The following is a 22,134-nucleotide window of genomic DNA, read 5'->3' as shown; positions in this document are numbered from 1 at the left end:
TCTTTATATTCTATCACAGGGTGGAGTTTTTAATGGTTTTAGTTCAAAAGAAAAGATTGGAACCTAAGTCATCGTGTTCCTTATTTGGTACCAAAAAGAGAAGATTTATGAACTTTGAAGTTAAGTCTAACTTTTTTTTATATGACAATATTAATGCCCTCCTATATTTATTTATCTTGATCGTTCTCGATTGATTTTGATTTTTTTATTCTAGATCAAGTGGATGTTTTATATCTAGGGATTCAAACGGGATGGATAGTAACAAAGACTATAATACACGTCCCATCCCCGTCCTTCTAAACCCACCTATGTATGTCCTCGTACCAACCCCACCTGATCACCGTCGGAGTCGGGGTAAAAAAATTCATGTTTGAGTCGGAGAACCCAATGGATATCCGTGTAGTAAATGAAATCCAACTTTTTTTTAGAAATTGACAAATATAATAAAACACAAACAAAAATCAATAACCAAAAGTTCATAATTTATGTCAAAAGACCATAAATACATAAATGATCATCACCATTAACGACATTTAAGTTTGAAAGCAAAGACCACAAAATGACAAAACGCAAAAAGGATGATCAGAAGTTACATAATTAAGTTTCAAAAAAAATTAAAAAAAGAACTATGAAGTCTTCATCACGAGCCCGATCACCATCAAATCCTCAAGAACTAAATATCAAAATCCGCATGGCTTGGTCTCTAAATCATCAAAATAAAAATTATGTGAGATAGTGGATTACCACAAAATAAAAAACAAAAAGATAAAAACAAACTTATTGAGTCATCATCTTTTACAACTTCACACTTTACAAGATGTTTTTCTCTATTTGAATGTGTACCTATCAATAATCAAATAAATAAATATTAGTAGTGTTTTCATAAAATAAAAAAGGTTTAAAATAAAATACCATACCCAAATTCTCAATCCTATAGAAAACCTAACACACAAACTAATGCTTCCAATAGATTTAGATGAAGCCTATTCCGATGAGAAATGACATGTCTTCCAACGGTGCTAAATGTTGATTCAGAAGCAACGATAGACACATGTATAACCAAGACATCTCTTACGACTTGTTGCAAAGTAGGATACTTAAGACCATTAGTTTTCCACTATGCCAAAATATCAAAATTTATTGTCCTTGGCAAAACATTTTCCTCTAAATAAGAGTCCAACTCAAATTTGTAAGTATCAACATTTGAAGTTGAACTCACAAACAAATCATAACCACCCAAAGAATCTCCAAAATCATCAACATCCATCCCAGTATCAGAAGTATTAAATGAAGAATGAGTTTCTTTGGCATCATGTGACTTGTACTCGTTTACCAAATTATACGTCAACTTTCTAATCCGCTCAACTTCTCTTGGGGACTCATCACCATAAATCTAGGGAGAATAGTACACAATCAACTTCATGTTGAATCTAGGGAAAACCATTATTTATTACAAAATGTTTTCAAAATAGTTCATATCTGAGTATGTCAGAAATCAAAATCATAAAGTATGAGGAGGTTCACGATCAAGCCTTCGCCTTCCTGCAATCATCCAAAGTACCTGAAACAAAATCCAAAACTATAAGCCTGAAGCTCAGTGAGTTTCCCCAAAATACCAACGCCATACAAACATAACCATATCATAACAAACATCATGCATATATAGTCTACAGTATGACTGGATCGCCCTCATCGGGCCTTCAATAAGTATGGCCCACTCTCAGAACCTTCAGCATGTCTGGTCCGCCCTACCGGGCCTTCAGCCTGTCTGGACCGTTCTCCGGGCCTTCGGCCTGACTGGTATGCGCCATTGGGCTTGCAGTCTATCCAGGCCGCCCTGGGCATGTTGGCCTACAACACAAAATAATTCCGCCTCAACCCACCCCCAATCATACAATCAACACATAGATAATAATTGCTAGCATGTATAAACAGTCAAACCAATCTAACAGATCACTAATCATAGCATCATCCTATATATCAGGATACCGACCTAACATGTCACTAAACATATCATCATCCTATATACCAAGATACCATCCTAACAGGTCACTAAGCATATAATCATGTGATAACCAGGATAAAAATCCAAAAGAAGGGTCGGCATTGGTGCCTTCGACCCTGTTGATATAGCGAGAAGAACTCACCTCACAATGTCGATCTGAACTAAAAAGATAAAACTCCCGAAACACGGCTACCAGCACAAACACCTACAACCACCAATAATCCCATTCCATAAATTCCCAAATTACTAAAATGCCCTCAGAAGTCAAACTTGGTCAACCCTTAGTCAAAGTCAAAGTCAACGGTCAAGGTCAACAGTCCATGTTGACCCAACTCGTCGAGTACAGCCTACAGACTCGTCGAGTTCCTTCAGAACTCAGAAAACCACAAAAACCCGAGTCAACTTGTCGAGCTACCCAATAACTCGTTGAGTTCATGCAGTGTCTAGATGATCGGGAAAACCTTAACCAGCTCGTCGAGTCATCTTACCCACTCACCGAGTTCACTCAGAATCTAGAAGGCGGCTAAACCCTTTCCAACTCGTCGAGTTGGCTGTGGAACTCGTCGAGTTCCTTCAGCCCTACGCTTTTAAGCAAAACCAAGGCTCCAAATCTAGCCTCCTAGGGTGTAGTTACCATGTAAAGTTGCTAACTTCACATGCATGCAAGGTGTCAAGAGGATAAAACACCTAAAACTAGCCTTGGGAAGAGGTTTAGGGCATGAAGAAAGGCTAAAGCTTGATAAAGCTTGAGCCTTTATGTCCATGAGGTCCTAAGAGGAGTCCAGATCTGAACTCCTCACTTCAAAACGTGCTCAATCCCATAAATGCCTCAAGAATAAGCTATAAATGACCCCAAACTCTTGAATGAAGAGATCTATCAAGAAAATGATCAAGGTAATGACTTTTTACCTTCAAATGAATGTCAAACGAATTAGATGTTGGATCTACAAGCTCTTTCTCGTTCCAAGCTTCTCAATCTTCAAGTCTCTTCAAAAAAATGCACCAAATACACACTTTTAGCTTCACACACTCAAAATAGGAGGTTAGCTCGATTAGCATTTGTTTCTGGATGTGAAATGTGATAAGGAGGCTGGAGGGAGGATGTAAGGTCCTTTAAATTGGGTGCAAACCCTAAAAATTAGGGTTTTCATGTCCAGCTTCAACTCGTCGAGTTGGGTCCTCCAACTCGTTGAGTAGGTTCTAGAATACACACGACTTTATTAGTTTCTACACAACGAGTTGGGGCAGCCAACTCGTCGAGTAGGTCTATAATTATGAATATAAAAGCTTTAAAATTTATACCTGGGAGTCAGGATGTTACAGATTTTAGTATGGGAGAATTGTAACATCCTAAAATGAGGTACAATTATCATTCTTGAATCTTTCCTTATTATGTCAACTTAGTCCCTAAATGTGAAAGGTTGGCAAGTCAGTACGCGGGGCATACGCATGAGTACGCACAACGCACTGACGCACCGTACAGGATCGCAAAGGTTACCTAGTACGTTGGGTGTACCCCTTGGTATGTTGGGCATACTAAGCTAAGATGTAAACCCTAATATTCATTTGTCCCCTTTAAATAGAACATGATGGTCTCATTCCTAGCCACCCTTATCAGCCTCCAACCCTCTCTAAAACCCAAATCTCGTGTGTGTGGCTTGTGAGTGTGATTTTGCAAGTTTTGAGTGATTCTTCGCTCTTGTAGTTGAAGAAGAAGGTTAGAGAAGAAGAAGAAGATGCCATCAAGCCTAATGATCCAGAAACCTCCCACCTTTGTGCATCATTTTCAGGTATAAAGCTTATACATTGGCTAGTGTTCTTTAAGATCTCTTTAGTGTAAGTTTTATGAGCTTAAGTCCCCAAAGTTTGGACCTTTTTGAGTTTGAGACTCCCCTGAGAGTTTAAGTTGTCCTTTTATGCATCTTTGGGCTTTTAGGTTGTTAAAAGTGTTTGCTTGATCTCTCCTTTGACCCCATGCATGAGTATAGTACATTGGAATGGATGAAAAGCATGAAATCATGTTTTATCCTATCCTACCCATGCAAAGGCTTAAAGCCCACAAATTTATGTATTAACAGGTCTTAGATTAGTCAGATCTATGGATAGAGTGGTTGTGTTAACGGATTAAGACGAAAAGGTAAGGAAATGGAAGTTCGTGCCTAATCCCAGTTACGTGCAACGTAGCTCGGTGATGCCTCGTCGCATGCTTAGCCAGGTTGTACGCCCAACATTAGGGTAGTATGCCCAGCATACTTGCTGGGTGTTGACTTTCTGTTGACTTTTGCTGATTTTGACTTTTGGTCAAAGTTTAGGGTTTTGGACCCAGGGAGGGGAAAATGGTCCTTTTTGCCCTTAGTAGGTTTAATTGTGGACTTTGGAATCGTGAGTGGTTTGGACCTTAATCTTATTAAGGTTAATTATTTTATCAACTAGGCGGAGTCTAGATCCGACAGTTCGGGTGCTAGGTTTTTGTGTCATCAGTATCAGGTAAGTCTCCTCACTTACTCGTACCTATATGGTAGGATAGTTGTAATATTATGACCAGTTGGGTCTGGCTGTTATGTTATGTTATGTACTGATATGATATTTGTTTGTGACTGGGGATACCGATAGCCAACCAGGGGTTGTGGATAACCTTACAAGCATGTTGTTAGCTCATCGGGACTGCTGATAGTCCTAGGGTTGCGCAAATAACCCATAATTGCTTACTTATGTTATGTTATATGTGGTATCTTTGGGAACTCACTAATCTTTGTGCTTACAGTTGTTGGTTTGTATATGGCAAGTACTTCGCAAGACCACAGGAAGGTAAAGGTCTGATTGCACACACGCACTGGGAATTTACTATTGGAACATGATCTTTTATGTACTCTGATAACTATGATATTTCTTGTTTTTGGATTACTTGTGTTGAGCTGTTTGTGAAACTATGTTTCTGGAAGTTTTAAAAATGAAAATTTTGGTCTAAAATTTGAGGTGTTACAGTTTCCTCCGTATTTAAACCCCATAAACTTCATTTTATGGTTCCAAAATAGTCTCCTTCATCCCTAAGCTCAGTAAAACCCTAACTATAGCCTCTCATTGTGATTCTTGAGCTTTTGGTGGAGTTTTGGTGGTTTTAAGAAGAAGAGATCACCATTAAGCATAGTTTCGGCTTGAAAGTTCCATTTGTAACCTCTAATTACACATTTGGACCATTGTGAGTAACCAAGATATAATTTTATGTTTCCTTGTTGCTAGATCTAAGGTTTTATTCATATTCATCCATAACTTTAATAGTTAGAGTGTTGGGACTCCATAAAGTTGACAACTTTATGGGTCCTTAGGGTCCCTTGGTGCTTGTATGTTATGGATTTGAGTTTTGGAGGATGTTTGAGTTCATGCATGATAATTTATCTCTTTTTCCTTCATGAATGACCCAGTTTGAGCTCAGGTCTTGTATTGGACATACAAGACCTTAAATTATTGATTTTTATGATCCTAGGAGTGTTAGGAAGCCTCCTGGAAAAGATGGATTAGTGGCTTAATGGATTAAGAAGTTTTTGGATCAAAATGGCATTTAGAATGATCTCACGACATGAGGATATGCCTGTCACGTCGTGAGGATTATAAGTCCCGATTATTTTTTCCTATAGTGGCTCACGACGTGAGCCATAAATGGTCACGTCGAGGGTCTGTTGACTACTGACTTTTGTTGACCGTTGAATTTTTTACCAAGTTTAACTTTAGGTCAAAATTGAGGATTTTGGGCTATTGATTAAGATTATATCTGGTTTTGGTGTTAGTCGATTCACGGGTGCAAGCAGTGCCGAAAAGGGATCGTATCGCAGTGTTTCAGAGTTCTTCGATTCATGCAAGTTTTGTCTAATTATACCATGGGTCGAAAGCACCAATGTTATCCCATTAGTTTTGGTTATCATGTAGTAGATGGATGCCATAGGGATTGTATGAAGTTACATAGGATAGATCGAGGACTCTTGATCTAGACTTTCCTGCATGTTCCTTGTTTGGTTATGGCTCTAGAGTAGGATCATCTGTCCAAGTGTCTATCTCACCTTTTAGTACATATGGTTATGCATTCCTTGGATTGTTGGTTATGTATCCTAGTATATATGATGTTGCTAGGTTGTAGTGATCTATTAGATTTGTATTCTTGTATATAAGATGGTTCTATGAAGTAGTGATCTGTAGATCTGTATGACTACATGTACTTGCTGGTTATCTTTTAGTAGAGTGCCCTAGGGGCTGTATGTGATCATGTAGGATAACATGAGAACTCTTGATCTAGGCTTTCTTTCATGTTCCTTGTTTGGTTGTGGCTCCAGAGTAGGATCATCTGTTCGGGTGGCTATCTCACATCTAGTTACTTATGGTTACGCATTTCATGGAGGTTAGCTGGTAGCGGGACAATGTGATGTGTGAGAACTGGTAGGCGGTAGTGAGCTGTATGATTGTTACTTGCCTGTATTATGTGCCTACTTGATACTTGTTTGTTTACATGTCGATATATGATGGTAGTGGGTTGAGGCGGTCCTGTTGTGTGTTGTAGGCCAAGATACCTGGTGCGGGCCGACTGTAAGCCGTAGGCACAGAGGCTCGGGACAAATGGTTGGGTGAGGCAGTAGGCCAACAGACCTCGGGCATTCCAATCTGATGATTGTTTGTTGTTATGGATACTTGTATGTTTATTGTTTGAGGTATTTTGGGGGAAACTCAGTAAGCTTTATGCTTACCCAGTTGTTTATGTTTTTCAGGTTTTATCGGCGATCGTGGAAAGGCGAAGGTGGAACCGTACACACTCATCAACGACATTGTGGATTCCGTGTTTCTTATGATACTTTGGTTTTTAATATATGTATTTTGGAATAAACATTTTTTTTAATGATGGATTTATAAATTTGGAAGTTTTACCTTAATAAAAATGAAAATTTTAGTTGTGAAAATGGGACGTTACACATTTACTACACGGATATCCATCGGGTTCCCCGACCCCGAATGGGATTTTTTTACCCGAATCCAACGAGAATTTGGGGGGGACGGTCGTATTTTGATATATATATATATATATATATATATATATATATATATATATATACACACACACACACAAATACATATCATTTTACAAAAACCTCATTCAAATTTCTTATCCTTTTACCATCTTTTTCTCAAATCTTTTCAAAATGTCTTCTTCTAAAATGCATACCAATGAAAAAAACCCATTAGAAACAACACAACCACTACCACACCCCAACCCAGATTTTTATCCATTTGATTTTTTGTCTCAACCTGAGTTTGTTCAACAAACAGAATCACAACCACAAACAGTCATTTCTGATTTCGAACCAGAATTCATTGAAGAAACTCAACCCATTCGAGAAACAAGTAAAAGAAAAAAAAGAAGGCGCCAGGTAAAGGATTAGAACCCCCAGAAGTGTTAATGTTGGCACAATCATGGATCGATATTTCAGAAGATGCGACGATTAGAAAAGACAAAAAAATATGACCATTTTGGATTCGAGTTTTACATAGGTTCCACAAAGGAATGAACCGTGTAATCTATCATTCAAAACATCAAGTGCACTCGAAATAGGGGAAGATGAACAAGGAAGTCATGATGTTTAATGATATGTATACTATCATGAAAAATCAATGGGAAAGTAGAGAAAACAATGATGTGATTTTGCAAAAAGCGTTGAAAGTGTATCAAAAAGAAAACGTGAAGGCTTTCAAGTTTCTTGAAGTTTGGAATTTTGTGAAAGATAACAAGAAATGACAAAACAACAAAACATCAGAAAAGCATATCGATAGTGGTTCAAAACGCAGTACAACATCCGAATCCGACCACACTACATCAGATGCTCGTGTTCAATTCGACCTGAACGAAGATGAACCCGTTCCAGTTTCACCACCTTCCCGACCAATGGGAAGGAACAAAGCAAAAAGCAAAGGCAAAGGCAAAACGTTGGATTCGGATGAGTTGAAAGAAATGGGGCCGATATGAAGGGTATAAAAGATAGAATGGACAAGATTTTGCATCTTGCTTCCGAAAGAGAGCTTCGGAAACAAAAGGACAGCGAAATGAAAGTGCTAGCAATAGACACGTCGAATATAACCGGGGATGAGCTTCAAGTTATTTTTACGATGAAGGAGGATGTCAAAAAACATTATGTTAATCATTTTTAATTTCCAAGGTTTTAAACGTTTGATGCTTTTTTGTTTTTTGTTTTTATTTGAAATTGTAGGTTTTTATATTACTACTTTGCTTTTCTAAATTTTTTTTTTTTTTTTTTTTTTTTTTTTTTTTTTTTTTTTAGTATGCAATGCATTATATTTTTATTTTTAATTAATGAAGTATTATATATATATAAAGTTTTTATTCATTAAAAATGAAGAGTAAATTACACGAATAGTCCATATGGTTTTGGGTTATTTGCATATTTGGTCTCTAACTTATTTTTTTAACTCGAAAGGTCCATATTATTTGTTTTTGTTACGTATTTGGTCAATGTTTTACTTAAAAAGACTATTTTGTCATTGATTTTCTAACTCATTTAAATAAACACACCTCCAACCCCACCCTCTCACCTTATCGTACCCACCACACAATTTTTCCCTATTTAAATAATAGTCTTTTTAGGTAAGACAAAGAGCTAACGTGTTACAAAAACAAACAGTAGGGACCAAACGCGTAACAAAAACAAACAGTAGAGACCTTTCAAGTTAAAAACATAAGTTAAGGACCAAACGTGTAAATTACCCCAAACCATAGGGACCATTCATTTAATTTACTCAAAAATGAAATACGTATGGCATCCCTCCTTGGGTGTAACAACAAACCACGTTACGCCTACGTGGCAGTATGACAAAACTAGAAAGTATGACACCACTCCCGTCTGGCCTAGACAACGTTGCAACGTTTTTTTTTTTTTTTTTTTTTTTTGCAATTTCCCTCCTGTTCGGGCCTGATCAACAAATTTCCACCGCCAAATTAAGCGAGAGATTTCTTGCTCTTGACCTCCAACCTGGTAAGCAACATCTTTTTCCCTTAATGGTTTTTGACTTCTGGTTCTCTACTTCTGCAATTATACTCGACTGCTAGCTACTAATTAGTGATTACCTGATTAGCTTAGTTGAGTTCTTTATTTCAAATTTGATAGTAATTATATGACTTCTGGTTCTTTGGTTCTGACTTTGATAATTTGACTTCTGGTTATTTGTGATTGCTACCTGAAGTCTGGGTTCTTGAATGAAATTGAATTGTGACTTCGGCTCTGTATTTTCACTTTGATAGTTTGAATTGTGATTGCTACTTTGAATTTGAGAGTTTGATTCGAGTTCAATAGTTGGCTGCTGCTTAATGGATGTCTGGAACTTCATTAATGAAATTTCTCTAATTTCATTAGTTTATTAATCATTACTAGAACTTCATTAACTTAATAACTCATTTTGCAACTTCTTTACTGCCTACTGGACCAGTGCCTATAGACTATAGTTAAGATATGTTTATATGTTTACATTTTTACCACAAAAACAATTATAAATCAAGGGAATATTCATCAGTTTTGGTAATCTTCGAGTTACATAAAATCAAACTGAAAATAGTAAACTATTGGACCTCATATATCTACTGATGTTTGTGGATCATTTTGTACACCAACTAAGGAATGACTGAAGAATCTACACCCAGTTAGATGCTGAAATGGTGAACAAAGCATGGCGGATCATACCAAGACCAATCATGGAAACCGTTCTCAACAACCACGCTCACCGCCACCGCGTCCATCAACCACTCATTCTCCACGGTCCCCGTGGTGTCGGCAAGACCACCCTCATCCTTGAACGTAATAATCCGTATGAATTTTGATTTGACATTTGACATGTTCAATTGTTCATTGTGGTTATCCATGAATTTTGTTTAATTGCAATACAGGGCATCTCGAGAACTGGAACAAGGGGCCTCATGTCACCGGTAACGTCGACTTCGCACAATCAATTGAAGAGAACCACCCATACCATGGTCATTCGTTTCCATGGGCATCTTGGTCGAATTGCAAACCACCATCTCTCCCCACCCTCCGGACCCAACTTGAGCAGTGTCTTGAGTCCATGGCTGAAAAGGGTGTTCAACTCGGTACCATAAGCTCCCACCAGATTTGCAAAACTCTTGGAAAATGGCATAACCTGGATACATCTCTCAAAAGAATTATTCAAACTAAGAACGAAACAACCACCTCCAAGAAGGTTTTGTCCAATAAAGTTTCAACATTATCTTTGTGGGACAAGGCTGTATGCACGCTAACTGCTCGACTAAATGCCACAGAGATCGACGAGATGTTGGGGTTAAAAGAGAAGGGTAAAAACGTGAGTCTCCAAGAGGCTTCTTATTATAGGGAAGCGATAGTTGCTCTGAAACTCGCTAAGGAAGTGATCAGGGTTCAACAAGGGTTTAGGGCTAACGCTGTTAAACATTTGAATACAACTGGTGGGTTTTCAAGAACTTTGGCTAATTCAGCTACTGATTGGCCCTATTTGTTGCTTGAGTTGTTGTCTGGAGCTGCTCAATCTGACTACTTTCAGGTACATGTAAACAATCTTTCAGTTTGTTATCCACAAAATACAATCATGCCACAATGTGTGATTTCCCTGTTCTTTTTGCCATTTTGTTGCGATTTGTGGAACAGCCAAAGTTGGTAATAAACAATATCGAAGTCTTGAAAATTGCTGCTTTGGTGGATGATTCATCAGTCTCTGGATCCATGTATCATGACAGTCTGATATGGAGAATAATAGCTTTAGGTGCAAATGAGATGTGTTTGCCTGTTATTCTCATAACTTCTGACAGGTAATATTACATCTATATATATATATATATATATATATATATATATATATATATATATATATATATATTCTTTTTGGCTAAAATAACTTAAATCATATACACTGTTGAACATCTTTGTATGGACACCTATCTTTTTCCCCCAAAAGTTCAAATTCACAATAAATTTGCAGCTATTATTCATACGGAGCTTATATGGATTTTGGGTTTCCTGACATTTTCATTTCCCGTGAGGTAACCTAATCCCTGTTTGATATCATGTTTCTTTTTTCTAATTATGAAATCTTGAAGCATATTATAAAACATAAAAGATTGTTACTTTTTTCACTTTTCATTCCATATAAAAGACATTTGGATGGACTCCACAACAAGCCAAAGTACATATGGTTCCAGATTACTTTAGCCAATCAGAGGTGAGTTCATATTGATATTCTTTTTGACAAATTTCTATGCTGTATTTATATAAAACTTTGGTTCTGGATGCATTTAAAATCTGAACTTATACATTCTGTTTGTTTAATATCTAGTGGGATTTAATTGTTGAGGTGCTTGGGCCAAATCCACGTCATCTTTTTGAGATATATGCTCTAAAACAGAGCAATTACTACCAGTCGTAAGTAATATATATACAATATATGAAGTAATATTAATTTAAATTTTCTTATTTTGTTATGTGTCACTCATGGCATGCAGGGTCATGGATGATAAAGAAAGTACATTTGAGGACGTTATAGATGCATATCTAGCACATTTGCAAGTAATCATACTTACAAAATGACCCATAACAGTTTCTTGTTTATCTGATTTTTTAAGAAAATCATGTCAATTCTTGTCCCCATTTACAGGTTACTGTTGTCAATCCTGCAATGGATAGAGCACTGTCAATCTTGCAAAAGTTTGCTCTTGATGCTCAAAAGGGCAAAATTGTAAAAGACAAATTACGATTTGGTGCCCCTTGGAAGCACCCACCACGTAAGGATGACCCTTGCCTGCGTTCTCAATGGGCAAAGCTTCAACTAATGGATTTCATCCAATGTTTAGTCAGTGCCGAGTTTGGGGTATGTTTGTCTTTTTCTTGTTTTATTTATTCTGGTTGTGAAGAATACACAAATATATCAAGAAATTTACCAAAAAACTATGGTTCTAAGAAACCATATAAGGTAGCCTGTGAACACACTCGATCTAAATTGCTGTGGTTCATTTTCATATTCACACTGGCAAATTGTAGGAAATAGCAACATACTTTACTTGTTTTCCTAATATAGGCAATGTACTTTCTATTTACCCATAATAGCAATGTACTTGTGTTTATATTTCCCATTTTAGCAGCATAGTTACATTTTTTTTTTTACATATAATAGACATATGTAACCCTAATAGCATCACAATTTACATTTTCTACACATAATAGCAGCATGCTTCCAATTTGTTATCCATAATAACAACATACTTACATTTGTTTAACAATAACAGCAATATGTAACAAATAAAGTACATTACCCATATTAGTAACAAGAGTAAAGTATGTTGCTATTACCTGCAATTTACCCTATTTACAACTTGTTAAAACCAAAAGGATGCATGTTTCTATTTGATTTATATAATTCGAGATTCTCTATACATTGTAATTCGTTACACTAAATATTTCCAGATTAATTATTTTGCGGATTGTAGCCTTGAGATCTTTGATGATCCTTCCGTTGATGCAATGATGGAGGTTCTTTTCATAATCCAACAATTTTCTTTCACAACTTGATCCCTAATATCTTAGTATTTACCCTTTTGAAAGTTAAAAAATGTCAAATACTTTGGAAATTTCCCAGGTTGGTTTACTGTATGTGCAGCGTGATCCATCTTTCTTTCGCCCAATATCTCGGGCTATTCAGAGATGTCTTGTGAGATGGTGAGGGCATTTACGTCTTTTACACAAGCAAGAATTGCGGTATGCTAATGTTGCTTATATCTCACAGGCTTGTTCAGGAGAGAATTCACATGAGCTTTAAAAATTCACTGCTTTTTCGCTGGCATCGGGTTTTAAGAGGACGTAGCTATCGTCATCTCATGTTGCAAGTCGGCAATAAATAGACTCTAAGGTGTGGGTCCCACCTTTTATTTCCTTTAACATCCAAGTAAATGACTTACAATTACTTCTTATTTTCTCAATATATAAAATAATGGTGGACTGTTTTCAGTTTATGCAGAAAAATGCTGATTCTTTTAGTGGTATTGTTGCCTCTTCTAGCCTCAAAAACTAACAGTAAGTGGTGGTTGAGGCTGCATAAATGAAGAAAATTTGGATAAATAAAAAACTCCAATGTAGTAGTTGTGACTTGTGGCTGAAAACATAAGTAAAAATTCAAAAAAAATAAAAATAAATCCAGCATTCATCCAGACAACACAAAGGGAAAACAAAGAATAGAAAACTTGAGTAAGACATTATTTGCTCCATGCATTTTAGCACTTATGCTTTCATTTAACATCTTACTGTATTTCCACGTTGTCAGTATTCCATTAACAGTTACTTGCAGAAGCTTTAATGTCAACATCAACAAAGGAACTGAAATCATGTAAGATACCAAGTTTTATGATACAATATCTTATCATAGTTATAGATGTTCTATTCCTCTCGTTTTGCAGCTTTTGTACATCTAAATTGGCTGGTGATGGAACATATAAAATCTGTTAAGTCCTTCATTAAGTCCTACAATACGAAGATAAAACAGATGGGCTATACCTTTAAAGATTCGGGTGTGAAACCTGATCTTTTGAAAGATGTTACAAATAGTTGACTTAATTTTTCTGAGGTTATGGAGCAACTTCAGTTTTGATTGAAATATAGGTGAGATTGTTGTTGTAGAACTCAAAAATTACGTATACACATGTGACCATTTATTGAAGCTGCAACATCTATTCTTTATTATTTTATATGTTTTGTGATGGTCGTTTTTCATTTTCGTGTTTTGTGTTAACCGGTTTGGAAATTTTTGTGACAAAAAAGAAAACCAAACCAAAGTGAATCAAATCTGGATCAAAATTCTGATTTAATTTTTGCTTCAGACTGAACGACCTAATTTCTATGTGGATATTGCACTGGATGATTTATGCATTACAATATTAAAATTTTAAAAGTTAGATATAATATTAGGGTTAATACCTTAAAAACCATTATTTATAAGTCCTCGTTTCGATTTAACCCCAAATTTATTTTTTGTTCTTCATTTGCCATTATATTTTAGAAAACGTTTCATTTTCGGACCCTTGACCGGTCATCAACAGGTAATGATGACGTGTCAGTTTTTGCATTTTTTTGTTTGCATTTGGCCCCAACATTTCCGTGTAAGTTTGCGTTTAACCCCAATATTTTTTGTTCCCCATTTGCCATTATTTTTTAGACAAAATTTCGTTTTAGCCATTGGTCAGTCACGAATAGATATTTTAAAACGTAAGAGTTGAAACTACGACTTCTCATTGAGGGTGAGGCGTGTTACCTAGTAAGCTAATAACTTTTTTTTTGTATTATCAGTGTTTGTTGTATTTAATCTACACATGTATTTTAAAATGAAGGAAAAATATCTAGTGTAAGTCTTAAGTCTGTAACATCTAATAAACAATATGACATGCTAATCTTTAAGCTAATCAAAATTGTTAATTCATTCGTAATTCATCTAAAAACAATTGGTTATGTTTACCAACATATTTGTTAAGAAACCATATATTTCTAAAGAGTAAAAAATGTGTCTTCTCTTTAAGGGATGAGGCGTGTTACATGTTTACATTAAATTCAATACAACAAACATTGATAATACAAAAAAAGAACCATTAACTTACCATCTAACATGCCTCGTCCCTTAAAGAGAAGACATATTTTTTACTCTTTAGAAATATATGGTTTCTTAACAAATATGTCGGTAAACATAACCAATTGTTTTTAGATGAATTACGAATGAATTAACAATTTTGATTAGCTTAAAGATTAGCATGTCATATTGTTTATTAGATGTTACAGACTCAAGACTTACACTAGATATTTTTCCTTTATTTTAAAATACATGTGTAGATTAAATACAACAAACACTGATAATACAAAAAAAAAGTTATTGGCTTACTAGGTAACACGCCTCACCCTCAATGAGAAGTCGTAGTTTCAACTCTTACGTTTTAAAATATCTATTCGTGACTGACCAATGGCTAAAACGAAATTTTGTCTAAAAAATAATGGCAAATGGGGAACAAAAAATATTGGGGTTAAACGCAAACTTATACGTAAATGTTGGGGCCTATTGCAAACAAAAAAAATGCAAAAACTGACATGTCATCATTACCTGTTGATGACCGGTTAAGGGTCCGGAAATGAAACGTTTTCTAAAATATAATGGCAAATGAAGAACAAAAAATAAATTTGGGGTTAAATCGAAACGAGGATGTATAAATAATGGTTTTTAAGGTATTAACCCATAATATTAGTATAAAATGACTTTTTTTGGCACTTGACAGAAAATGACCATCGATTTCTAAATTGCTTCTTGTGAAATTTTGCTTTTTCAATGGCCTCTTATCTCATAAAACCAAAATATAATCGTGTTGGGGCTTATCCACGCGTAACATATTTTGAATTCGTTTTATGTCAAAAAGATACTTTTAAAAATGTTTTATGATCATCTTGTGGAATGCAATCGGGTTAGGGCTTATCCGTAGTCGACATACTATCAAACTTGTTACCAAAATGCTTGGAGTTTTTTAAATGACAACTACCTTATTGGGAGTTTACTATCCTATAAGTTGTTTAGTTTTAAACAAAAAAATTTTTATTGTGTTCGAAAATAAACGAGCTTGAAACGAGGGGCGAAATGTTTGAACAAATGGTGAAACTGATAAAAACAAAGTTGATAGAACATTTCAAAAATATGTCTCTAGTTATAACTTGTGTCACCGCTTTGAACCCAACTCTAAATGTTTGACGGGACTGAGACTTTACTTCATAACATTTCTTACGATTTGAGTTTATAGAAGAAGACCAAGATTTTGCATAAAAAATATCGAAATTTAACAAGTTTTTTCCAAAGTTTGTTTGAATTTTATGTAACAAAATATGATACTACATCAAACATCCATGACATGATGCGAAATGCAAGGGCATCGTGATTGACTTCACACAAAAATCCCGAAACAACTCGAGTCTATAATACATTTAGGTGTTGTTTTGTTTTTTCTGATGCAAAATGTCTGCAATCTGCGGACCACATTTGTAGACCTCTGCAGTAGAAGAGGTGGACCAAACGTCTGCAGTCTGAAAAAAAAGACTGTTTGTTTTTTTAACATTTGCAGGCTACTAAGATAAACTGAAATCTAAATAAACTGATTTTTTAAACTTCAAAGTGATTTTTTAATATTTTTATGACTTTGTTATAAATAATTAGCGAATATGGATCAACATTTATGTATTATTGTATAAAAAATAAAAATAAAAATGGTATGAATTGAAGTATATATTTGATAAAAACCAACAACTTTGGTTGCAAAGTTACAACTAAATATTATAATTAGTGATCAAAGAATTTGATACATAAATGGATGGAAATAAACTTTGATTTTTTCAATTAAAATCCATTAAAAACGAACCATAAATATTTTCTCGAGAAATTGACGATACTGTATTAAATAATGTTTTACAAAATTTGGCAAAAAAAATATAAGAATATATTATGATTTTTTTTTCATATTTATATAAACAACTTCAACGATTATTATCGTAATAAATCTTTATTTATAAATTTGTCAAAAATATCATGTTTGTATCGTCGAACGTTTTTTTTTTAAGTTTTGTAATTTTTTTTCAAATTGTTTATCATTAATAAAGTTGGAAAAAATATAAATTAAAAAAAAAACTTAAAAAAATAAAAATGTATATGTTTTTTTAGGCTAGAAGATGTCTGAAGATGTTAGAAGACTTTGGTCTACATCTGCGCCAAGAAAAGGCGCACAGACATTTTTAGGTCTGCAGTCTTCAAAAAAAAAAAACAGTCTACGAAGGTTAATGTCTGCACGTGGTTTGCCCGACGCAAACAGAAGAGGCCACGCAGATCTGCAGACAAAAACAAATACTACCTAAGAAACAAGAGTTTGAGAATTTCGATATTTTGGCTTGGTGGAAAGAAAATGAATCCTAATTTCCGATTCTAGCCGCTACGACCCGTGATCTACTAACTGTCCAAGCTTCTACCCCAACTCCAAATTTCACTTTTTTTTGTTAGTTGCAAGATTATGAGTGCGTTTGGTTGTTGTAAATTATTTTCATTTTTTAGAAAACGTTTTTAGAAAATAGATTTGAGTTTTCGTTTTAGTTTTCAATGAAAATTTTAGAAAACACGTTTGGTTAAAATTGGTAGAATTTTCATTTTTCTATTTTAGAAATTTAGAAAACTTTGAAACGGTAAAAAATACTTTTCAAATTTAAATACAATTTGGAAAAAAAATCATTTTCTTGGAAAACTTTTGAAAACTGAATCAATAAAACGTATTTTCAAAATTTTCATTTTCATTTGAAAATTTTTCATGAAAAATTGAAAAATTTTCACCAACAAAATGCACTCTTATATCTCCAAGAATAACTTACAAAACTATCTTTTTGTCGGTGGAAGTTTGCATTTGCTTGAAAAACTACTTGAATAATGTAAAACAAATACACAATGTTTTATCACTAGAAAACGAATTTGTGAGGGTCAAACAGAAAATACACAAACAAAAAAACAACAATGTGATTATCGGTACCGGTTATCTTACAAGAGTTTGAATATGAAGCGAGATTACGCTACATGGCGGAGGAAGACTAAATCCAAACAATAAAAGGATAATAAGAGCTAGACGATCAAATCAATGACTATAACGACGAGGATGCTTCTTTTCAAATCATATTTTTATGTTTCAATATATATTTGTTTGATGTATTACATATGTTCATGAACTAAAACCATGGGGGGCTTAGAGGGGGGGCAAAGTGGGCAGTTGCACATGGCCTAATTTTTTTCATTATATATTTTTATTTAAAAATACAAAATTGTAATAAAGATAAGGGCCCTTTTTTTCTTGTTCGTCCTGGGCCTTTAAGAATATTTTATTTTTCAGGACCGGACCCGACTAAAACCCAAGAAAGAAAGAAAATTGCTTAAAAATGTTTTTATAGTGAATAGCTTTGAAAAAGCCCAATACTGCCGGATTTTTTCGAACCGGTTTCAGACATTTCGGTCCGATCCGGTTTGTATAGGATCTGGTGTGGTTTAGTCTCGATCGGAAGTCCGAACCCGTTTTAAAACCAGGTTAATAGAAGAAAAATCCGGTTTGCCCGCCTCTACTAGTTAGAGCCCAAGGCGCTTGGCTGTTGCTTCCTTTACGCAGGAAATCGACCGACGAACACTGGAACATCGAACAGGGGTGATTCACTATTTTCGGCCTCTCTCCCACTTGCCGTCTTCTTCTCCTTCATCTCTTTCATTCTTGGTAAAGTTAGTAGTTCAAAACTTCAAATTTTGGTTTTAACCATTTTTTTGGGTAATCTTGAAAATCCTAAATTACTAGACATTGTTGAGATGATTTAATCTTTTTATAAAATTATATGTGATCTATAGTCGTTTTTTAATATGATTTTGATAACTCTGTGAATTGTCTAAAGTTTAGAGTCAACAAATTATGTTTATATGGCTACTGATTTTGAGATTCGAATTCTGTTTTGACAGATACTGGAACTAGACATCCAAGTTCAATTTGGTCAAACATAGATAGTTTTAGAGACATGGATGGTTTAATTTGAATAGCCACTAGTAGAAATAGAGTTGTTCAGTATATCTCTTTTTAGCATCCATAAGTTGTTTGCTTGGTAGAAAACAAGGTGTAAATCTAGCGTTTAACCAAAATCAGTGTAGTAATCTCTCCTTTTAGCATTCAAATATATGGTTACTCCATCAAAACAAGAACATACTTCTTTTAACTTCTAATATATACATAAGACGACAGTAACATAGCTGCACAACATTAACCAACACTTACTACTATTAATAATCATGGAAACAATGGATTATTTGACATATTTTCTGTAAATTGAACTGAAAAGTAGATCTTTTTGACCTAACCCAATTATTTTGACCATTTAGACTCGACTAGATTATATAGTTGATCGCCAGTGCCCCATATGAAGGAATTTTCTGAATTTGCCATTGTAGGGAATAAGAAGATCTCATATTTAAATTGATGGGAACTTGGGAAGTCTATTCTGGCATTTCTTACCTTATTCTTTTGACTACTATTTGACTAAATAGCACATAGCTTAGTATCCAAGGAAACATGAAAACATATAATGCAGGAGTGTGTATGTTTACACTGAATATCATTTCCTGATGCTATCTTCTTCGCATTTCATTTAAGTGCATCTTGAGTATTACTATTACATATTTCTTACGAAGTCTATATGAAGTTGAAAATAAGTTATTTCTTATATGACTAGCAATAGTCTTATAGCCTGATTTCACATTTTTACATATTTCCCTTTCCACATGTTACAGGTGGATTTTATTGCTAAACAATAATGCAATGGAGGAATTAATAATGTCTTTAAGGAGAATCTTTTACCACTAACATTGATTGGTTAGTTTCTTTGGGTTTTATAAGGCCATGGGATTAGGTTCCCCTAAATCAATGGCTTCTGCATATCCTAAGACACTTGTACCAATTGCAGCTTCAATTGGGGGACTTGCCTTGTTCTTAGTTTTTGCTTCTTTGCTTCTTGTCGATCAGCCAATTGGATCTAAAGTTAGTGGGTACTTTTTTAACCTAGATCAAGCTAGCAAAGTTGATTTATCTCCCTTTAATAATGAAACAAGCATATTTGAGATCAAGGATAGGGCTAATGATACAGATACAACCAGAAAGATTGTTGATTCAGCTACCAACAAGACTGTTGATACAAATATCAACAAGACCATTGAGTCAGATGTCAACAAGACCATTGACTCAGGTATCAACAAGACTGTGGATGCAGGTATCAAGAAGAGTGTTGATTCAGGTACCAATATTGTCAATGTCTTTACAGTTCTAAGGGGTTATTTCTGTTTGACTTAATAGGCTTAATGAGTTAAGCACTTAATCTGGAAAGCTATACATAAGGGGTCTTTCTTTTCTACTTAATCTGGAGAGAATGGGTTAAGGTATAAAGACACCACCCCTTTACCTATTTGCCCTTCTTTTTTCCTCTCATGACAAAATTTTGAGTAATCTAGTGAAATTTATTTTTTTGGAATATTTGGTTAAAATGTTCATATAGAGTCACTTTCAGACGGTTTGTTCGGTCCAAGCACTTTTAATACCCATACAAGACTTGATGGAGGAAAAAAAGAAACCACCCCTTTATTTATCTACAACTCATTTGTTGACTTTGCTCTAGAAGGGTTCAAAATTTTATATTGGTCATAATAAGTAATATAAAAAATGCACATTATTGTTTTTGTAGTATGAAAAAAGTAACAAAGTGATATGATTATGATGGTTGGATTTGTAATTTGTACTTTTGTAGGATGTGATTTGTATGATGGGAAATGGGTATATGACTCGGGTGGTCCTTTATACACAAACAATTCATGCCCTGTGTTGACACAGATGCAAAACTGCCAAGGAAACGGTAGGCCTGATAAGGAGTATGAGAATTGGCGATGGAAACCCACAAAATGCAATCTTCCAAGATTTGACCCCAAAAAGTTTCTAGAATTGATGAGAGGAAAGACATTAGCTTTTGTAGGTGACTCTGTTGCCAGAAATCAGATGGAGTCAATGTTATGCATTCTTTGGCAGGCAAGTTTTCCGCATTCAGACCTTTAAATTACCGAAAAGCACCATGTACTTTCACAACTTAATCGATTAAGCCCCTCGTAGTCATACTTTATTTGTCTTATTCAAAAGTATGCAAATCACACCTATTTTTAGTAAGACGTTTAATCGCTACAAATAAAAGTGCCTAAACTGATTAAATGGTAGAAGTAGTTTGTGTATTTCTTAACTCTCCCAACAAGTAATACATATTATCGATTATCCCGATACTAAAAAAATATTTAAAACATTTACAGGCGGAAGCTCCAAAAAACCGTGGGAATAAAAGAATGCAACGATATTATTTCCGATCAACATCCGTAACAATCATACGAATATGGTCATCATGGCTAGTCCACAAAACAACCGAAAATTTTGATTTTGCACCCGAGGGTGTAGACAAGCTCCACCTTGATATCCCTGATGAAACTTTTCTAAATGACATTCCCACTTTTGACATTCTCGTCCTTTCCTCTGGTCACTGGTTCGCAAAAAAAGCCGTTTACATTTTAAACAATGAAATCGTGGGCGGACAATTATGGTGGCCTGACAAATCCCGTCTAAAAAAAATCGAATCCCCCGAAGCTTTTAAAATATCTGTAGCAACTATTATGTCCACCCTCGTGAGTAGCCCGGGTTACACCGGGCTAACTGTGGTCCGGTCTTATTCACCGGACCACTACGAGGGTGGAGCCTGGAACACAGGCGGGTCATGCACTGGGAAGGTGAAGCCCGCTGTGGATTTAGTTGAGAATGGGTTTACAAATATGATGCATGATAAACAAGTGTTGGGGTTTAATCTTGGTGTGAAAAATAAAACGAATAAATCACGGGTTGTGTTTATGGATATTACAAAAGCTTTTGCGTATAGGTATGATGGTCATCCGGGCCCGTATAGGAGTCTTGACCCGAATAAGGTGGTGAAAAGGAGTGCGGATGGGCGGCCCCCACCGCAGGATTGTTTGCATTGGTGTATGCCGGGCCCGGTTGACACGTGGAATGAGTTGTTGGCTGAGGTTATAAGGAGGGATTTTGAGGGTGGGGATTGATTCATTGATTGGTTTTCAATTTCGTATGCTGTAGAGGATTAAGCAGTTGTACATACTATGTTGTTTGTCGTAGGCTGCTGCTATTAATATATGAGAGTTATAACGTTCGTTGGTTTTCATTATTCTTGTGTTATTATATGTTTATCTAGGCGAGTTTAACTTAATTTATAGTTTAGTTGTATTGTTATGCTAAGTTGAAATTTTACGAGAGATCTATTTCATACCTTATATGGACCTAAAAACATCTCTAATGAAAGTGTTTTTGATATGTCCGTTATTAAGAATCAACTGCAAAAAGTTTGACATGATAGCTTTTTTGAGGTGATTATACAAACCAATTTTATTCTATTAAATGTCTTTTCGACTTTTGTTTGTTTTTTTTATACAAT

At 35.1% G+C, this 22,134-nt stretch overlaps 2 protein-coding genes across 12 annotated transcripts; both read left to right on the top strand.

Annotated features, from left to right (window-relative positions):
* The first annotated feature begins 8,913 nt into the window (after nt 1–8,913).
* On the top strand, nt 8,914–13,772 carry LOC111889137 (uncharacterized). 9 transcript variants are annotated; one of them, XM_052768566.1, is made up of 14 exons: nt 8,914–9,033; nt 9,671–9,849; nt 9,939–10,585; nt 10,690–10,850; nt 11,021–11,081; nt 11,195–11,260; nt 11,375–11,460; nt 11,541–11,604; nt 11,693–11,905; nt 12,499–12,564; nt 12,671–12,750; nt 12,818–12,940; nt 13,040–13,414; nt 13,485–13,772. In XM_052768566.1, the coding sequence occupies exons 2-12, from the start codon at nt 9,708–9,710 to the stop codon at nt 12,930–12,932; spliced, it is 1,701 nt and encodes a 566-aa protein (XP_052624526.1). In that variant the 5' UTR covers nt 8,914–9,033; nt 9,671–9,707; the 3' UTR covers nt 12,933–12,940; nt 13,040–13,414; nt 13,485–13,772. The 9 variants fall into 9 exon arrangements, with proteins under 9 accessions (XP_052624526.1, XP_052624533.1, XP_052624529.1 ...); XM_052768573.1 differs by lacking the exon at nt 8,914–9,033 and having other exon boundaries at nt 9,056–9,849; nt 13,049–13,104; nt 13,352–13,414; XM_052768571.1 differs by lacking the exon at nt 8,914–9,033 and having other exon boundaries at nt 9,057–9,849; nt 13,040–13,104; nt 13,352–13,414.
* Nucleotides 13,773–18,185: 4,413 nt separating this feature from the next.
* LOC111889146 (protein YLS7) lies at nt 18,186–21,864 on the top strand. Of its 3 annotated transcripts, XM_042899339.1 has the most exons (5): nt 18,186–18,341; nt 19,400–19,654; nt 19,739–19,899; nt 20,407–20,681; nt 20,954–21,864. In XM_042899339.1, exons 2-5 carry the CDS (start codon nt 19,509–19,511, stop codon nt 21,743–21,745), a joined length of 1,374 nt encoding a protein of 457 aa, XP_042755273.1. In that variant the 5' UTR covers nt 18,186–18,341; nt 19,400–19,508; the 3' UTR covers nt 21,746–21,864. The 3 variants fall into 3 exon arrangements, with proteins under 3 accessions (XP_042755273.1, XP_023741057.1, XP_023741061.1); XM_023885289.2 differs by having other exon boundaries at nt 19,400–19,899; XM_023885293.2 differs by having other exon boundaries at nt 18,191–18,346; nt 19,400–19,899.
* The last annotated feature ends 270 nt before the right edge of the window (nt 21,865–22,134 follow it).

The sequence above is a fragment of the Lactuca sativa genome, chromosome 2 (assembly GCF_002870075.4).
Source record: "Lactuca sativa cultivar Salinas chromosome 2, Lsat_Salinas_v11, whole genome shotgun sequence".
Taxonomy (NCBI): domain Eukaryota; kingdom Viridiplantae; phylum Streptophyta; class Magnoliopsida; order Asterales; family Asteraceae; genus Lactuca; species Lactuca sativa.
The sequence above is the reverse complement of the archived record's forward strand: the minus strand, read 5'-3'. Positions and strand labels throughout refer to the sequence as shown.

Bases quoted from the DNA above. Each gene is read 5' to 3' on its own strand.
- LOC111889146 (XM_023885289.2), top strand. From the start codon at position 19,509: ATGGGATTAGGTTCCCCTAAATCAATGGCTTCTGCATATCCTAAGACA. The intron at 19,900-20,406 runs GTACCAATATTG...GTACTTTTGTAG, and splicing joins CAAGAAGAGTGTTGATTCAG to GATGTGATTTGTATGATGGG. The intron at 20,682-20,953 runs GCAAGTTTTCCG...AAACATTTACAG, and splicing joins TGTTATGCATTCTTTGGCAG to GCGGAAGCTCCAAAAAACCG.
- LOC111889137 (XM_052768566.1), top strand. From the start codon at position 9,708: ATGGTGAACAAAGCATGGCGGATCATACCAAGACCAATCATGGAAACC. The intron at 9,850-9,938 runs GTAATAATCCGT...ATTGCAATACAG, and splicing joins GACCACCCTCATCCTTGAAC to GGCATCTCGAGAACTGGAAC. The intron at 11,605-11,692 runs GTAATCATACTT...CCCCATTTACAG, and splicing joins CATATCTAGCACATTTGCAA to GTTACTGTTGTCAATCCTGC.